This window comes from Cervus elaphus, chromosome 4, assembly GCF_910594005.1.
Source record: "Cervus elaphus chromosome 4, mCerEla1.1, whole genome shotgun sequence".
Lineage (NCBI taxonomy): Eukaryota > Metazoa > Chordata > Mammalia > Artiodactyla > Cervidae > Cervus > Cervus elaphus.
Genome location: NC_057818.1, coordinates 4,627,631 through 4,645,624, shown reverse-complemented (window position 1 = coordinate 4,645,624; position 17,994 = coordinate 4,627,631). Strand labels below are relative to the sequence as shown.

General features: G+C 44.9%; 2 protein-coding genes across 2 annotated transcripts in view; one reads left to right on the top strand and one right to left on the bottom strand.

Annotated features, from left to right (window-relative positions):
- The window catches only part of CFDP1 (craniofacial development protein 1), a 97,928-nt gene that overhangs the window by 60,505 nt on the left and 19,429 nt on the right, over positions 1-17,994 (top strand). The gene's annotated exons all lie outside the window — the stretch shown is intronic.
- LOC122691511 (ubiquitin-like protein FUBI) lies at positions 7,506-7,958 on the bottom strand. The gene has a single exon (XM_043898071.1). The coding sequence runs from the start codon at positions 7,956-7,958 to the stop codon at positions 7,551-7,553; it is 408 nt and encodes a 135-aa protein (XP_043754006.1). The 3' UTR covers positions 7,506-7,550.

Below are 17,994 nucleotides of genomic sequence, written 5' to 3'. Positions count from 1 at the left end.
TGCACACAGAGAAGACTGACTATTTAGTGCTACCTTTGTTCAGTTATCTACCCAGCTAAAATGTGAAAGGGTTTTGCAGAATGTTATTTGGAAATATTTATTATCATGCAATAGAGTCTGAATTCAGTGTAGAGACTTTTTCTAGTTTCCAAGCCAGTCTCCCATCTTCCTAAGAACAAGCAGAAGTTGGAGCTTGTGGGGAGTGCTCACTGATGGACCAGACCTTGAATCTCGTCTGTTTCCAAGGAGCTCAGCACGCGGTGTCAGGGACACCTCTGTCCTCCTCGCAGCAGGCCTGCTCCCGGGGGTGGCGGGGTGCCGTTGCCCCTCGCGTCTCAGGCCCTGCTGCCCTCACCTTTGGGCTGGATAGTCCCTTGTCATGGAGCACGGGCCTGTGCATGGCGGGCTGTTCGGCAGCTTCCCCAGCCTTTGCCCACTTGATGCCAGTCATACCTCTTCCGTCTCCCCAAGTGATGACCACCCAGAATGTCTCCACACATTGCCAAATGTTCCCTGGGGGCAAAATTGTCCACGATTGAGAATCATTGATCTTAGGATTCTTCCAGAGGCAAGATGAGGTTCCTAACTTTAACCTAACCACCTAACCTCAAAGTAGTTTTTCTTCTTCTCCCAAATAAGAGCCTAGAGGAAGAATGCCTCTTCTGCTTTCATGTGCAGATAGAGAAACAGGCAGTCTGATACGCAGGAGGCAGGAGTCGCCGGAGTCAGTCAGAAACCACTGCGTATGTCTTTGACAGCCCTGGGGGTGGGAAGTGATGAGCCAGCAGTGATCTCCTTACTACCTGCCCCTCTTGTTCTAATTAAACAAACTTTTACAGCCTTTCTGTTAACGAGTCAGCTGGTAAAGAAAACGCTCTTTTGCCAAAGCTTTTAGGAAGCAGAGACACAGCAGAGTTGTGTACACATAAGTTCCTGTTATTCTAACTTTCTCAGTGAAAACAGAAGTGCCAGCATCAATTTGTGACTACTGTGAGGAACGGTTGTTCAAAGCTCCAAGATTTTCTTCCCAACGACAACGATTAGAAAGCACCACTATTCTCTGCATTTTATAGTAAAAAATAAATTCTAATGTCAACAGAGGATTATAAAACCTCTAGTGTAGCAAACCCCACAGATTGGTCCTGTTAGTGAATTTTGTGGCAGCATGCCAGCAACTGGGAACATCCTTGGTGTGGCCTGTGATATTCAGGCACTCAGAGTGCGTATTAAAGTGTGTAGCTTGAATGTGTGTGCTGTACAGGTGTTAGTGTAGTGTTAGTCACTCAGTCGTGTCCAGCTCTCTGCGACCCCATGGACTGTGGCCCACCAGGCTCCTCTGTCCATGGGATTCTCCAGGGAAGATTACTGGAGTGGGTTGCCATGCCCTTCTCCAGGGGATCTTTCCAACCCAGGGATCGAACCCAGGTCTCCTGCACTGCAGGCAGATTCTTTATCGTCTGAGCAATGGGGAAGATCCAGAAGCCATGAGTAAAAGTTAGACCTAGGGTTTATCTCCCTATCCAGCCAGGGGGAAGCCACGCCCATAGGTAAGAGCCACATATCCAGGAGGTCCCGTTTGGAGCAAACCAGTGTGACTGAGGGGTCCAGTCCCAATGAGTGCCTGGCCAGGCAAAAGGAGGACCTGAACTGGGGTTGGAAAACACAGGAATGATTGTAGTGCATATTTCTTGGGGCAAAATTCCCAGTTGTTTCCAGTCATTATCATTAAGTTGTCGGCTAGCTTCTGGAGATGGCTGTATTTGTTCCCAGCATATGTGAGCATTAGATAATAGGCGTCCCTTTTTAGGAGTTAGCCATATGACCTCATCCCATATTTGATAAGTATCAGGTAGAAAACTACCAGATCTAGACCCATTTACCTTCTTATATGCAGCAAAATAGTCATTAAACCAAGTTAAAACATAATCAAAATTAAAAGTTATATTATGTCCATAGTTATAACTATCAGTCCATCTCAGGATTGTTAGATGTCATCAGATCAAGAAGAGGAGTCACATATGATTGTTGTTGGTGAAGGTTTTTGCAGAGTGAAGAAAGTCCTTTTCTTGAAATGGAGAAACGCACCATGTTATACCTTCGATTGATGGCGGGGGGAGGGGGTGTTCCACAGACCCAGCAATTAGACCGATTGTGGAATGCAGTGTAGGAAAGAGTCCAGGACAGGAAGGCATTGTCTTTAGGGTCAGGTGGCAGACTCAGGACTTTTGGAGTCAGCAGAAGCAGGCCCACATAGATTATCAGGCCCATCTGAAAAGTAAAAGGTGAGAGCATGGAGGATGAAGACATAAAATGACATTGTTTAGTTTTGACCAGGATGCCACTTTTTAACTTCAGTGTGGTTTCACCCAGGAATCAATTCCTTGCACCTTGACAGCTGTGGGAGAAGAAAGAATAATCTGGAAAGGGCCTTCCCAGAGGGGCTCGAGAGACTGGCCTACAGACCCCACCGTCTTTATCAGGGCCTCCGTGCCTGGCTCAGACAGTGGCGTGTTTGACTCAGAGGCGGGGTCAGGACTCACCTCCCGGAGTTTCCACAGTGCCTCTTGAAAGGCTGAAAGCTGAGTCACATAGTTAATTCTAGGGCTTCAGGGTCTATAACAATGTCTATGTGTAAAAAGGGTCTTCCATAGATACATTCAAAGGGGGACAGTCCTTCCTTTTTAGAGGCAGTCCGAGCCCTCTTTAAAGCTATGGGTAGAACTTTAAGCCAATTGTCCTGAGGCTCTTGAGTTAATTTACGCAGATATCTCTTAATAACATCGTTAGCCTTTTCTACCTTTGCTGAAGATTGGGGTCTCCAGGAACAATGTAACTAATATTCTATTCCTACAGCTTTCGACACCCCTTGAGTTACAAGTATTAGGAATTAAGGAAATGCCAGTAGAGTTTTAGAAATGAAAGAGACCACGGGAATGGAGGCTGAGGAGTGCCTGCGGCTAGGTCTTAGTTGCTTAGTTGCTTCACACTACCTCCCGAGCGGGCTGCCGGAGAAGAGCAACAAACCGAACACAGAAAGGGAGCCTTGGACGTGGTGGCAGATGCAGAACCCCAGAGGCGGGGAGAAAACACAGCAGCTTTACTTCCTCCAGAAATACTGTGGCTGCCTTTCCTTGGCGCCGTGGAAGGTGTGTCAGGACTGCTGGTTCAGGGCTAGGAGGGGAGGGTGAGAAATCAAGTCCTTTTTTTCTCTCCCTCTTCCCTGTTGCAACCTGCTGTTTGCAGTAAGGCCACAGAAGCCTTCTCGAGGCTTAAAAGACAGAGCAACGCCAAGTGCATGGGAGCTTTACTTATAATACCCCCACTGAGAGGTTTTACTTTGGAGTTTTGCTTTAAGCTCCCTGCTAATCCAACTAGTCACATATTTTGGAGAGAAACTCCCTGTCTTTTTTTGACAGTGCAATGATTGCTCAATTATTCATGACTGTCCTCCTCAAGGTATATGCCAGCTCAGTGTTACAGAAGAAAGCCTTCCTGAACATTATAGCAAAACCAGTTGGGTTTCCATAGGGTTACTAATAGATTTGGGTCTATTTTGGACTGTGACCAGTAGTTCACAATTAGGAACAGCAGCCCCCAGGGAGAATTGTAGCTGATGGTATGTGGTGGCAGGTGGAGGGGCCGGCAATTACTGCTGAAACTTGCCTAATTTACAGCTATTAATATTTACATAAAAATTCATTTAAAAACTTGTGCCTCGTTGGTGAAGCCCAGTGAGGTTATGCGTAGCACCATTAGAACATAATTACCTGGGAACAAAAAAGCATTTAGATAGAAAGTGCTCTGGGAGAAGAAGCCCCATGTTTGGCCATTGTGCCTTTGGACCAAATGTAACACCAGCCTGAGAAAAGAATAGTCATCATGAAAATATTTTCTTTCCTTCCAAGTCAGGAAACAGACTTACAGTGGAGTCTACCTCTCCATTCTGAATTTTGAGATGTGCAGGAAACAAGCAGCCCTTACCAGTTGAGGCTTTCCTGCTGATAAATCACCCTGAGGCCACAGTGACCTGTCTTGTTAATGAGTTAATGAAGATCTTGGTCCTTGCATTGACCCTCTCCTTAGAAGCTTTCTGTGGAGTTGAAACATGCCACTAATTTATGAATTAACTCTTACTTGGCAAATGAGAAACAGAAGAGGAAGAAAAGAACCTGTACTGCAGAGAAGCCGAGTCCACCAAAGCAGCCTCAATTTCTGAAAATGTTTTACTTGAACATTCACTTCACTTGCAGACAGAAATATCGTTAAAAGAATTATTTTCCTCTTACTGCAGAACCTTAATAAAGCTGGTCTTGTTTTTGTCATGTTGCATTTTACCCCAATGCAGTGATGTTTTATTGAAGGATTTCCCCACCCATTACTCTGACTAGAAACTGCTTTGAATCGAGCAACAGAAGTATTTGAGTTCTTTGTAAACATTTCAGTATAGGAGAAAGCAAAGGAGAGTTTACTTCTATAAGTAAATGTTATGAACCCAGCATTTATTAAAGGAGGCAGATCCTCTCTTCAGCTTATTAGAGGAAAAATAGGCTCCTTTAAATTTGGTTATCTTTCAGAACCAAACATTATTTCTTCTCCCAGATTACTTTTTCTTTTAGCAGTTGATTGTTGATTATGTTCAGTCTTTTAAAGGAGGCCCCAGGGTTGTTGTAGATAGCTCTGCTATAGGATCATTTCTCAGCTTTGCAGTTCTAGAAGTGTGATTTTATTAGTTGATTAGATTCTAATGAACTGTTTGATGACTCATTAGGCTGGTGTTTTACATTTGGTTTAGAAAACCAAAATGCTTGTTAATTAACTTAAAATTATTATTTCATTGGCCAGAAGAGTTTGTCCAAATGAAGCATCCCAAATCTGGTAGCTGAGAAATCATGAAAAGCGATAGGCTTTGTAAGGAGGTAAGCAAAAAGAAGTAAATAGATCTATCGTCTTCTCCATGTACCACTTAGAGACTTCCAAGGAATCTGTCTTCTACTGTAAGGCATTTATCTGTAAGGTTCTTAGTATTAGTGGTTTGTATTTAAACACTCTCTATCTGGTCAGTGCTAAATGGCCACTGCTAAGATGGCTCAAGATGGTAAGTTGAACACATGCCGCCACACAGGTGCCCCAGTGTGCCCCAAATTCCTAAATATGTCAGAAAGCTATATGTCTTTAACTGTTGGGAAGAAAGGATGTCCTGGATAGTCTAAAAGTTTGAGGAATTCCTGAAGGACAGAAGGCAGATGGAATCATATTAAAGGTGGAAACCAGAATCTAAAAGCTCTGTGTGTCCCACCCCCCCCATCCCCCCATAATTTCTGGATTTGGCTGTGGTAAATGGAAGGAGCATTTCCACACTGAGGAGCTAGAACCTCACTTGAGCACGCACAACAGCAAACCCCAGGAAAACCAGCATCATGAGAGAGAAACTACAAACTCAAGAAATTGAAGAGCTAACATTGGAGAATCCAGTTACTGTAAATAGAACCTAAGGAAGGAGACTTAAAGGGAGATGTGTTCATACCCTGCCAGGAATAAAAGGAAAACCTTTAATTCATGAAACAAGAACAGACTCTTATGGGGAAGAATGAATTGTTTCCTAGATCTTGGAAATAAAACATGATTGTTTAGCTAGAACCTCATTAAAGAGACTCCGTAGCCTAATAGATACAACTAAAAGGAATTAACAGTGAGCAGAGGAGAAATCCGAGGAATTTTCCTAGGTTTTAAAATAATTAAGAAATAGGTGGACAGACAAGTAAATGTAACAAAAAGAGTCATTTCAGAAGTTTCAGGGTCCACAGAATATGAGTTCTGGGAGAAGAGAGGAAAAATAAACAGGGGGAGCAAATACCCAAATGGACATAATGGAAGAAAGTTTCCAAAACAAGAAAATAATCCTTAGCATGAAAGGGCCCACTATAAATGTATTAAGAGGGCTTACATTTTACACATACAGTGGAAGTCTCAAAAGACTAAAGATAAGGAAAAATCCTAAAAGCTTTGAGATAGAGTAAACAGTTCAGCCTAGAATCAGGTTGGTGTATCAGAGTCTTATTGGCAATGCTGGATGCAGGAAAACAATGAAGCAATATATTCAGAGATCTGAGAGAAAACACTGTAGGACCTCAGAGCCCATACCCAGGAAAGCTGTCCCCCAGGTACTGAGATCCAGTGAAGGCGTTTGTCAAGTTTGCAAGAACTCAATTTCCTACTCATGATCCCTATTTTAGAGAATTACCAGAGGGATGCTGTCCAGGAAAATTCAAGGGGGAAACAGAAGCATTAATAAAAGGGGAAAAACACAGCAGAAAATGCTTTAGGCCAGTAGTCTGGAACGTGAGCCGCTGTAGACGCAGGTAAAGGCGGCTGCCCAGAGGTCCGCAGTCCAGGCTGCTCTGCCGTCTGCCGTGGATGCCCCCACGCGGCCAGGTCTCCAGTCTCTGCTCGTCTTTGAGATGCTCATCTCCCCCCGCCCCTGCCCAGCCTCTCGTACCCGCCTGTACTCGGGACCCAGGGATCTCCCTTCTCTCCTCCTAGATCCTTTCACTAGGCTAATAATTAAATTGACATAGGATAGATTAACAGGAGAAAAATAAATTTAATTTTGTATGTACCAGAGCTTCATAAAAATATGAGACTCAAAGAAGTAACTGAAACCGGAAGCTTTTATACCTTTTAGACAAAGAAACCATAGATTTGTGAAGGGTTGAGCAAAGGGGTTTGGGCTCGGGGCAGTGAGTTGGTGAAGAAGTAGCACAGTGTGTTTATACGGCGTTCTCAGCCCTAGGCTCCCTCTCTCTGGTGATAAGGATGCCCTCAACCCCTCTGCTCCCTTTCCTGTGGGGGGTTATCACCTGCTGATGAGGGGGACAAGGAGGGTCAGACTGTCCTTTTTGTACTGGCTGTTTCTCAAGTACCTTTAATTCAGAAAAATCAAAAGGCCAAAGTGGCATATTTTGGGGTGACACATCCTGACCCCCTGCTGACTCCGCTTCCTTGATGAATAAACCCTTCACCTTGTGCCTTCACTGAAACTGGGCCAAGTGGGCCCCTGGAATCATGGCTTCCCCTGAGCAGCCTCAGGCTGGAGCTGCTTTTTCTCCTATGCTTCACAATTCCCAAGACCTGGAGGTGAAATAGATGTCTTCCTTGTACCCCATCACTGCTTCCAAATTCTTTCCTCCTCCTTCCTGAATTTGCCATTGAGGTTACTGAAAGTACTAAAGTGTACACACATCTTTACCCATTCATCTGTCAGTGGACATTTAGATCATTTGAAGCCTTTTTAAAAGAATGCCAATACATTCATTTAAAAAAAAAAAAAACGTGAAAAACCTATGACAAAGACCACGATAAACAAAGACTAATAACAAACTAGGAGAAACTCATTTGCAACTCAAATCCAAACAAGGTATAAGTTTCCCTAGTAAGAGCCTCTGCTAATCAATAAGAAATATATTTATATTAATCACCCAGTTTTTAATTTTTTTTTAAATGATTGATTGGGTTAAGTGGCTTTATTAGAGAAAGCCAAGATTACAGAGGACTTAGGAGTTGGCATTAGGGCCCTTCTTATTGCCAAAGGTGGGCCCAACATTGACAAAGCGCCGGTTGTACTGCATACAACTCCTGGCCCTGCCCGTCTTCTGCTGCTTCTCTTGCTTGGCCACCTTGGGAGTCTGACCTCTCACTTTCCCAGCATGGGCCAGGGAACCATGGACTTTACCTCCAGGCATGCAGCCGGCTACTTCCAGAGTGCTCAGAGCCTCCACGCCACACTGGCCCAGAGTAGCCTCATCCTCTAGGGGTGTGCCAGCCAGGAGCAGGACTTGATCTTCTGGAGCGATGCCCTCCAACAAAGCTACATGAATCTTGATTTGGGCAATTGTCTCCTGGCCAGTCACAGTGTCCTGGCCAGGAGTGTGTAGCTCCTGGGCGCGGACAAAGAGCTGCATGTTGGCAACTAGATCGCGGACACTGCTGCCGCTACCGCAAAGATGGAATCAAGAAAGAGCTCACCCAGTTTTTAAAAGGGCCAAAAAAATCCCTTAGCAGAACAGAAATGTAAATGTCTCTTAAACATTAGAAAAGATGCTGAGTTTCCCTAATAAAAAGAGAAACACAAATTTGAATAACAAGGAGATGCTATTTTTCACCAGATTGGCAGAGATCCCAAAGTTTGAGAACCGCGCTTTGACAAGGGTATGGCCCTCTGAGGTGTTTGTAGTGACAACCGATTGTCATCTAGGTCTGTAAGTAGGGGCTGTCTGGTAATCTGTGGTTCTTCCATACAGTAAGACAGCATGCAGCTTGGAGAAGAAAGAGAAAGTACCTTGTGTACTGATGTGTAATGATCTCTGGAATACGTAAATCAGGGGAAAAGGCCAGGGGCAGAATAGTGTAGAGGCCTACAGTCAATTCATGTGCAGGGTGGGAGGGAATATAGACAAATATATATTGCTTGGATATGCATGAAATAGCTCTGGCAGGAAGAAGCAGATTTTTAAAATCTGACTGGCAGAGCTCTCTTTCCAGACCCCAATAAAAACTAAATATATGGAGATTTAGGTTCTCAGATAGGAAATTAGGTCCTACTGGAGAAGATAGTGAGGGGACTGACAATAATTGCACATGCAAAGACACTCTGGAAGGACACTGGGAACTGGTAACACCGGTTGCTTCAGAGAAAAAGAATTTTTGGCTGGGAGGCTGGTAGGATATTATTTTTCATTGGTCCCTTTTTGATCATTTTGTATTTTGACCATATGCATAAACCAAATAAAGATTCCCCCCACCCAACCCCTCGCAGCAAGAAGTCACTGGAAAATACATACTTCATGTTCTAATAGTTCATGTCTCATTGTAAATCAAGAGACCTGAGAGTATTTGAAACCTGGCAAGGGGGCAGGTTGCAGCTTTTATAAGACAGGAAGACAACATGAAAGAGATGGCTGGCTCCAGAGGATCGCTGAATTGGTTGAGTCCCTGGAATGTGTTGGTGGGGAGATTAATTGTAGGGGCAGCTGAGCCATTTCTCACCCTCCATATGCATTCCCTTAGCCCATGGGTTGACCTGCTGAATAGGAGGTTTTATTTTCTCCAGACTTTTTTTTCAGTCTGGTAGGGTTTAGATTGTGCTTGGACTATCCCACATTTTGTTTCTTTTTTAGCTTATTCTGACAGTTTATTGGAATAATAAAAAAAAGTGAGGGAAGAGGCTTCTTCCTGTGCTTTACCTGACCATTTCTCCCTCTTTCTCCTTCGTCCTGGTGAAAACTTTCTCCACCTCCTGCACCGTTTCTAGCTGATGGTTTCTGCTTTGCAGCACCAGGCTAGGTCTCCTGGCCAGTAAGCAGCCTTTTTTCTCGGGTTTGCATCCCTGGAAAGTCCAGTTAGATGTTTTTCAGAGCATTTCAGGCTTGACAAGATTGGCTAGCCAGAGGGAATTGATTGTTGCAACAGTTTGTCCTTATTATTGTCCTCTTTCCTATTCCTTTTCATATGTGTCTGTTGTTTTAAAGGGTTTTGTTTGGATTAATTAATTACAGGAAAAGGAAGATGCAAACCTTCTATAGCTGGAGTGGATCCAGTGCTTCAAGAGGAGCACCTGGATCTGTGGGAGGGGATGGGGTCAGTGGCCTTTCCAGATGATGGTGAGTAACTGATACTGCAATATCTCTGTTCCACAGAGGCTCTTGCAGAGTATTAATGATTAATAATGTTCATGACCTCTCACAGAGTTAAATTGGTTTGTCTGTGTCTCAGTCACTGAAGTAGAAAATGTGGAGGAGTGATTTCTCCGGGGGCGTGGGGGGCGGCCAGCCCAAGCAGCAGGTGAATTAGGAGTGCAGCTGTAAAGACTTCCTTTCATCGCCTTTTTACTTTCCTCCCCCTGTTTAAAACAAACTTTCTGGTTTAATGACAGTCTCAGTGTCATTCCAGGACTTCCCTTCCCAATTCTCATTTGACAGAGGCACGTCCCGTTTTAGCCATTTCCCATGATTTACTTTGACTCTGCAGCACAGTGTCTATCTGAAGGGGTGGCCTTCAAAGATTTTTGTTTTTCTAAAACTTAACAGCATACAAAACCTACTGAGGAATAAATATGATTCTGCAAAACCTTTTCTGTTAAGTGCTGGAAAAGTGTACTAGCTTTCATCTCTTTAATCATTTCAGCAGTGCACTTAACTGGGGAACAGATCATTTCACCAGCTTGTCCAGTGAAGAGATAGACTGATTGACTCCTCAGAAACATTCCTTTCTTTTCTTTTCCTGCTGAAAGGAACATTAAGATTTATTAACCCAGATTTGTTATCAGCTCAAAGTCATACGGAGGCATAGTGTGAAACATCCAAATGCACTCTGCGGTCTCCTGATCCCATTCTGGATCCTGCTTTTCAGAGGCAACCACTTTAAACTCTTTTAGCTAGTTCTTCTGGTATTATTTTGTCCATAATTTAAACTACTGTGTTTAGTATATTGGGTGTTGTTTTTTTTTTTTTTTTTTTCCAATTTTAGACATTATTTGTTAACTTACTGTTAATCCTAGTCTTTAAGGAACACCAGCTCCTGATTTGAAAGAGAAGGAATTAATAACACTCTCGTACCGCCCCTTCCCTGAGCCTGGGTGTGGACTAGCTTTGTGTTTCCTTTCATGTCTGTGTCTGATTTGCTGTTGTTGTTCAGTCACCCAGTCGTGTCTGACTCTGCGACCCCATGGAGTGCAGCACGCCAGGCTACCCTGTCCTTCACCATCTCCCAGAGCTTGCTCAAGCTCACGTCCATTGAGTCAAGTGATGCCATCCAGCCATCTCATCCTCTGTCGTCCTGTTTTCCTCCCGCCTTCAATCTTTCCCAGCATGTTATTTGTTAGTTTGCTTTCATAGTTTGTTTTCTATGTCCCTGTCACATTTTTTCCAACTCTCCCACAGGTCTGTGAAATCCCCGTCAATACTTTTCTTGACTGTTCGTTTCCGTACCACTCCCACCCCCAGTCCCTTCTGAAGCCTTCCATCCTTCTGCTCGGGTCTGGACTCTGTTCTCGGGGCTTTCTCTGCAGCTGTTGTTCTGGGCCTGCCTTCCATCCCTGTTTGTGTGGCTCCCCTGACTCTTGGATTCCTTGTCTTACTCTTTCTGGTCCCTCGTTTAATAGAGCTCATCCTCCAGTAACATCCTGAGGAAATGTTACGCAGGAGGTAAATTTTTGAAACTTAGCATGTCTGAAGCTGGCTCTGTTCTGTCTTTACGTTTTAGCAGTGGTTTTTCTGGATATAACATGAGGTGGGAAATGATTTCCCTTCAGAATTGTAAGGACGTTTCTCCACAGTCAGGCTTCTAGAAGTCTCAAGCCATTTGGAAGTCTTCAATTTTTGTGTATGACCTCATTCCCCCACCCCTTTGAACGTTTTTAGGGTCTTCTATTCTCACCAGGCACCCACACCACCAGCAGTGAGAGGAACCCACTTCATTTTGCCTCTTTTTCTAGCTGCTCTTCCTATCTTATCCCTTCCAGTGTGTCCACCAGCTCAGGTGCCACTGAACAAGAGAGAGAGCTCCTATCTGCATGATTCTCTTACCTTGACGTAGTTGGTTGTGGCAGCTGGAAGGAGCGGTCGTCTTTGCTGCAGCTCAGCTTGCTGCTGGTAGCAAACCTGTACACCTGAATAATTCTTTCTGGCAGCTTCTGACAAGAAGTTATTCAGTTGGCTGAATATTGAGTTAGCTAATTGCTCCAATTACATCCATCCAGTGTTGGTTTTAGCTTCAAGACTGGACTCAGACATTGCTTTTGGCTCATAACATAGTAGAGTATATGACTTTAAAACTAGCCCCCAAGACCAAACCAACAAAAGCAGCTTTGCTCTGCAGTGATAGTGGCAAGAGAAAAAGACTCATTTGTGACCCTCAGAAGTGTTTCCTTCTGTCTCCTGACCTGGTTGTTCCAGAGCTCCATTTACCACAAAATACGAAGGCATATATCAGTTTTTTGTGTGTGTGTGCAAATTCTCTTGTCACAGACCAAAAAAACAAAGGTTCATCCAGCATTCCCTCTAATGCTGTCCCTGACCTGTGTTTCAATAAGGATATTTTAGCCTGTGGCCACCAGATTACAGTTTATGGCAGGGTTGTTGAGCATTCTGCAGGCTCTTATCCAGTGACACTGAGGCCAGCCTAGGACAAATTCCAGGCTCCTGACAGCCATTCAAGGAGGGATCTGCCATCTGTTGCAATGAACAAATGCCTTTCCCATGTCTAAACTGCTAATTTCTCCTGCAGAAAACCTAGCTAAGAATACGCAGCAGCTACGAGATTAGGCAACACCAAGAATTGTTACCTTAGTAGATATCATTATTGCAATCTGTTTATAATGTACCAAGTTGATATGTTTTTTCATATACTCTTCTAACAAATGTTTATAGAAAGTGCCTGCCGTGTGCCAGGCATTGTACCAGGTGTTTGGGCTAGATGAGTGATTGAAACAGACATCAGCTCCAGCCTTTGTGGAGTTTCCACCCCAAGAGGGAGATGGACAATAAACATAATAAATAAATTATGTAATGTGTTAGAAAATGCTGAATGTTAAGAAGAAAAGAAAAATCTGAGGAGGGTAGTGGGAGCAGGACCGTGGGGTGAGGGTGAACGTTAGAGTGTTGAACAGGATGGTAAGTGTAAGTCTCACTGAGAAGTTGAGATCTGGGCACAGACTTGAGGGAGGTGAGAAAGTTAACAAGATGTTCTATTGGAAGAGGGTATTTCAGGTGGAAGGAATGGCTTGAGTCTCGGCCTTCAAAGGTGGGTGTGTACCTGCGGTGGAGTGAGTGTGGGGTTAGTCTTGGAGAGCAGGTCTGAGAGGTGAGTACCTGGTCAGGTGCTGTGCCTTCTGCTGAGGTGTGGAAAGCTGCTGCAGACGAGGTCTGCTGGGCAGTTAGGGAAAGTCTGGAGTTAGGGAGCAAGGTCTGGGCTGAAAATAAGACATTTGGGAGTCAGAGGCAGTTTACTGGTATATAAGCCTTGGGACTGGATGAAATCACTCAGGAAGTGAGTGTCCATGAAGAAAAGCCGTCCAAAGATTGTGTGCTGGAAGACTCCCAGATGCCCCCAAAGCAGCCAACATTAACTATCGGACAAGTCCAAATTGTGGGCCTTCCTATAGGCATGGGGACTGTTCTAGATCAAAGGAGATCAACTTTTCTTGGTTTGAAGTTTTTCAGGAGAAATTTAAAATATACTTTGCTGCCAAAGATGAATTAGCTTCAGAAAAAGAACAAGCAACTGCTAAAGATCCATAGTTTTTCTCTAGCAGCAGCAAGGTTTTAATTTGTTTGTGGATTACAGAGAAGCATCTTTTTAAGGGCATGAGAGGATAAAAGTAGGAACGACAAGAAGTGTTGTTTTTCTGCTCTGTGCCAGGCGTTGTGCTGCTCAATGCTTTCACATACGCTGCAGAGGTTACTCTTTGTTGACTTCTTTATCCCACCTTGTCTCCTTGGCAAATTCCTTCTCGTCCTGCACATTTCGGATACCTCCCCCTCCCTCTCTACAGCCTTCCCCAGCTCACACTGTTAGGCTCCTAAAGCACTTAGTTTTCTCATAATCTAGTTAATAACTTGTTTGCGTTTCTGTCTTGAGCAAATGACTTTAATGAGGCTAAGAAATTTGTGTTTCTATCTCCAGTGGCCAACAGAGTCCGGCACACCGAAGGCAGTCAAGGGCTAGGTTGATGAGTACCTCATTTAATCATCACACTCCAAGGTGCTTATCGTTATCCGCAGTATGCTTGGGCTTCCCTGCTGGCTCAGTCAGTAAAGAGTCTGCCGGCAGTGCGGGAGACCTGGGTTTGATCCCCTAGAGAAGGGCATGGCTACCCACTCCAGTATTCTTGCCTGGAGAATCCCCGTGGACAGAGGAGCCTGGTGGGCTACAGTCCCTGGGGTCACAGAGTCAGACACGACTGAGTGACCAAGCACACACACACATTAATGAGTTATCTGAGGCTCAGATCAATTTTCTCACCCAAACGGTTTTTAGAACAAGCAAGCAAACAAAAAGGTTTGCGTGGCAGGGGTAGTTTTCTGCACTGAATGCTAAGCCACTGCACCTCACTGCTTTAAAAACACAGCTCCAGAGTAGTGGTGATGTCCTCAAGACTTGGTATATACACAGTGCTCAGATACTCCAGTATTCCTGTCTGAAATCTAGATGCTGATTTTCGTGGCTTTTATGAAATATATATATATATATGACCATCAATATATGGGGCAAGTGTTTCTTATAGTTAGCTACAACAGATACCAACTGTATAGTCTTAAACTTAACGATTTAAAATTATTAGCTGGCTGGGATTTCCCTGGCAGTCCAGCGGTTAAGACTCCATGCTTCCACTGCAGGGGACCTGAGTTCAATCCCTGGTCAAGGGATGCATAGTGTGTGGCATGACAAAAAGTAATAATAATAAAAATTTTAAAAATAGTAAAATACAGATATTATTGATAGCTGGGAGAACAGGCAGATCTGTAGAGACAGAACATAGATTAGCTCCTGGCCTGGAGCTGGAGGAATGGGGGTGACTGCTAATGAATGGGTATGAGGAGGAGTTGTTGTTTTTGTTTTTGTTTTTTTGAGAGAATGATAAAATGTTCTAAAATTAGACTGTGATAGTGGCTGCACAACTGAATACACTGAGAACCATTGACTTGCATACTTTAAATGAGTGACTTCTTTAGTATGTGAATTGTATTGCAGTTAAGCTGTTCTTAAAAGTATTAACTGAGAATAAAAAATGATGTGTCACCAGTTTTTCCAGCATTCTTTTATCAATAGAATACAAATCAGTTCAGTAGCTTAATCTTCACTTTTAGAAAACTCTTTGTGACAACTAGGTAAGTTTGGGGGAGGGGAGTTGTTTTGTGTGTTTCTGCATGAATGCCCTTTTAGTTTTAGTAATATCATTCAAATGAGACCACCAGTGTCAGTACCTCTGGCTCCAAAGCAACTTCCTTCTGGGCAGCAGGAATGGTGAACCTGCTCACGCAGTCTTTGCTGAATTACCAGCTGGGCCTTGCAGTGACAGGAAGGGCATCATGAAGCCACTTGCCCCAAGGAGAGGGTCACCTGCTCTCTCAGGCTACTCCTGGCTTCAGGGCAAGGAGCCAGAGGACAGAGGCCGCCTTGCTCTCACAGCAGGGAGAGAATGACGCCAAGTTTCCCAAGGCTAGTAATATACAAGGATGAATTGGAGAATTGTCCAGTCCACCCTTCGCATCTTTAGTTAATGATGTTTGGTTTGATTTGTTTTCATTTTCTTGAACCATCTGTGCTAGGCAGGGTTGGCCAGCTTTGTTTCAGCATACCTTTATCTCCCAGGCAGCAGTCGCTAAAGCTCCTTCTTCACACCTATTGGCCATGATCCATAGTCGTACATTTACCTTATGACCCATTGTGAATCGTGGTCATAAACACTCTGAGGGGATCCCAGCATGCAGAGAAACTGGATTTGTTCAAGGTTCATCCATCATTCAGCAGTGGAGCTGGATGACAGAAGCCTCATGAAACAGTCTACATTTCTGAATGAAAAAGCTTCCTCAGCAACCCCTGACTGGCAGATTAAAAAAAGAGACTCTACTTAGCCTTATCATTTTTTCTTGCCTTAGAGATGGAGGGTGGGAATTCTTTTTGGTGGTCAGTGATGCAGTGCTAAAAAATCTTCCATTTATTAAAGAGGAGCTATATTGTGGTTATACAGATTACCCAGTTGTGGTTAACATATATGAAAACCATTTCCTGAGTGCAGTGAAAACGAAAGTTTTCTGCTTTCTCTACCAGACTACATGGGAACAGATATTCCTCTTTATTGAAATCCATTGCATTGCTTTAGCCAAGTGACACCTCGGGCTCATGCTGGAAACAACCCCCTTCTTTTGAGCACCCTTGTGCAGGTAATTGCTTCCCAAGGACTCTTTGAATCCTGGATTGTGAGGGGTGCTGTGACGATGGGAAAACTCTGGATGATGGTGTGTCCTGGCTATTTGAAGACAGGCGCTGCCCTGGGAGGGGGACAGGTTGGGGTCTGGGCCGTGTTGAGTTGCCCGTTGAGTGAGCAGGATCGCGCCTCCTGGGAGGCCAGAGAAGATCCCCTGGCCAGTGAGCGAGCGACTGACTGCAGCTGCCATGCGGTGAGTGCTCTGGAGTCAGGGACCCCACAGGCACGCCAGGCGCTAGAAAACAACCTGTTCACCACTCAGCTTCACCTAATGAGAGGACCGTCAGGCACACCCCTCTCCCGACAGAGCTGCGAGGTGTCAGGAATCGAGCTCTGTCCAGTGTTCATATCCTTCTCATTTGCAATTTAGCATGCTTGTTTAGTAGTGGTGAGAAGTTGAGGGGTGGAGGGGGAGTAATTTTGCAAAATCTATGCTAGCTAACTCGTGTCTGTTTCATCTGAAGCCTTGTGGTTAATGTGCCTACCCATTTCTAGAAGGGAGCACAGGCACGACTCGTTTCAGTGAGCGCTCCCTGATCTGACTGAGCATACCCCCACATCCTGAGACTCTAACCTGATCTCAGCCTGGGAGGTGGCCAAGACTTTAAAACGTACTTTATGTTGACATCCTCAGACATTTTCATGAGGAGAGAGAGACCTGCCTGAGAAAAAGCAAGCTGGAAGTCAAAGAAAGCAGAATGCTGAGGTCTGAGAAAGCACGCCAACTCCCGAGTCAGCAGTTAGCCAGAACAGCCCAGTCGGGCACATTGTCTTCCGGGCTCCACGCTTTGCTTCTCACTGGCCGCTGTCTCTGGGAGAGGCGCTCTTCTCCTGCCCGGATGGGACCAGTCAGGGTGAGCAAGGCTCCTGCCCTCAGCCCCGGCGGGCAGTCCGGAGCTGCCTGGCCTGGCTCGGTCTCAGGGAGGCCCCAGAGTGCCCCGGCAGAGGGGCTCGCTCCGCTCATCTCGCCTCTGCCCCAGGGCTGTGGCTGGTTGGCGCCCATATGGAAGCAGTGTCGAAAACAAGCTGTGCCTGCCTCAGTTGAGCTCCCAGGGTTTGCCTAAAGAAAAATGCCATTATGGGTTTTGTTAGGAGCTGTATGTAATAGTTTCTTTAAAAGTCTGTCTCAGAAATGTAAATGGTCTGTCTGTGTTGGTCAGTACATTATTCTCCCCAGCTGCGCCTGATCATGCAAATTAAAGCAACAGCAGCACCTCTGGGGAGAGGCCTCCATTCCCCCCCAGGCATAATCCTCACTCCCAGTAAACAGATCATTTCCTCCTTGGAGAGCCCCCTGGCCTGCTTCAGGCCCCAACTGCTCTAACGTGGTGGCCCTGGGTCCCGCCATGGGAATGGTGTGAGGAAGGAAGTTGCCAGAGCAGAGGCAGGAAGGGATGTGGCATTATCTCTTTCCCAGGGAATGAGATGAAACCACATGGGAGTGGGACAAAGGAGAAGGGAAACAGAAAAGTATCATTTCCTCAAGGTCTGGTGGGCAGGCCAGAGGGTTTTTCTTTGCCACTGACTTTGCACTGACTTTGCTTAACCCTCTGCACACCGGGCCTCTGACCCTTGAGAATCCAGATATCAAGGTGAATGCTTCTGTGTTGGCCAGGGACTCTGTGCTCACCATTGGCAGTTCTAGTCTAGGACCCTGCTGATGATCATAACCCTTGGCCTTTCTCCAATTACTGCTTTTTCACTTTTTGGAGACTTTTCTTACACCCAGAGGTGATGGGGCATGAATCACCCCCCCAAAAAGAAAATTTGTATATATAGAGAGAAGGAGAGAGAGAGAAAGCAAATGTGGCAAAATGTTAATAATTGGTGAATTATAGTGAAGAGTATTTAGATAAATAGTTGTTCTCTGCTTTCACCTTTTCTGTCAGTTTGACATTTTGAAACTGGAAAGTTGAGGGGACGTTCTCAGCAGACCACATTGGCTTCCTTGTGCTGTCACATTCCATCTCAGAGAAGCAGGAGCAGACTGGGTGCTCTAGAGCTCACCCACC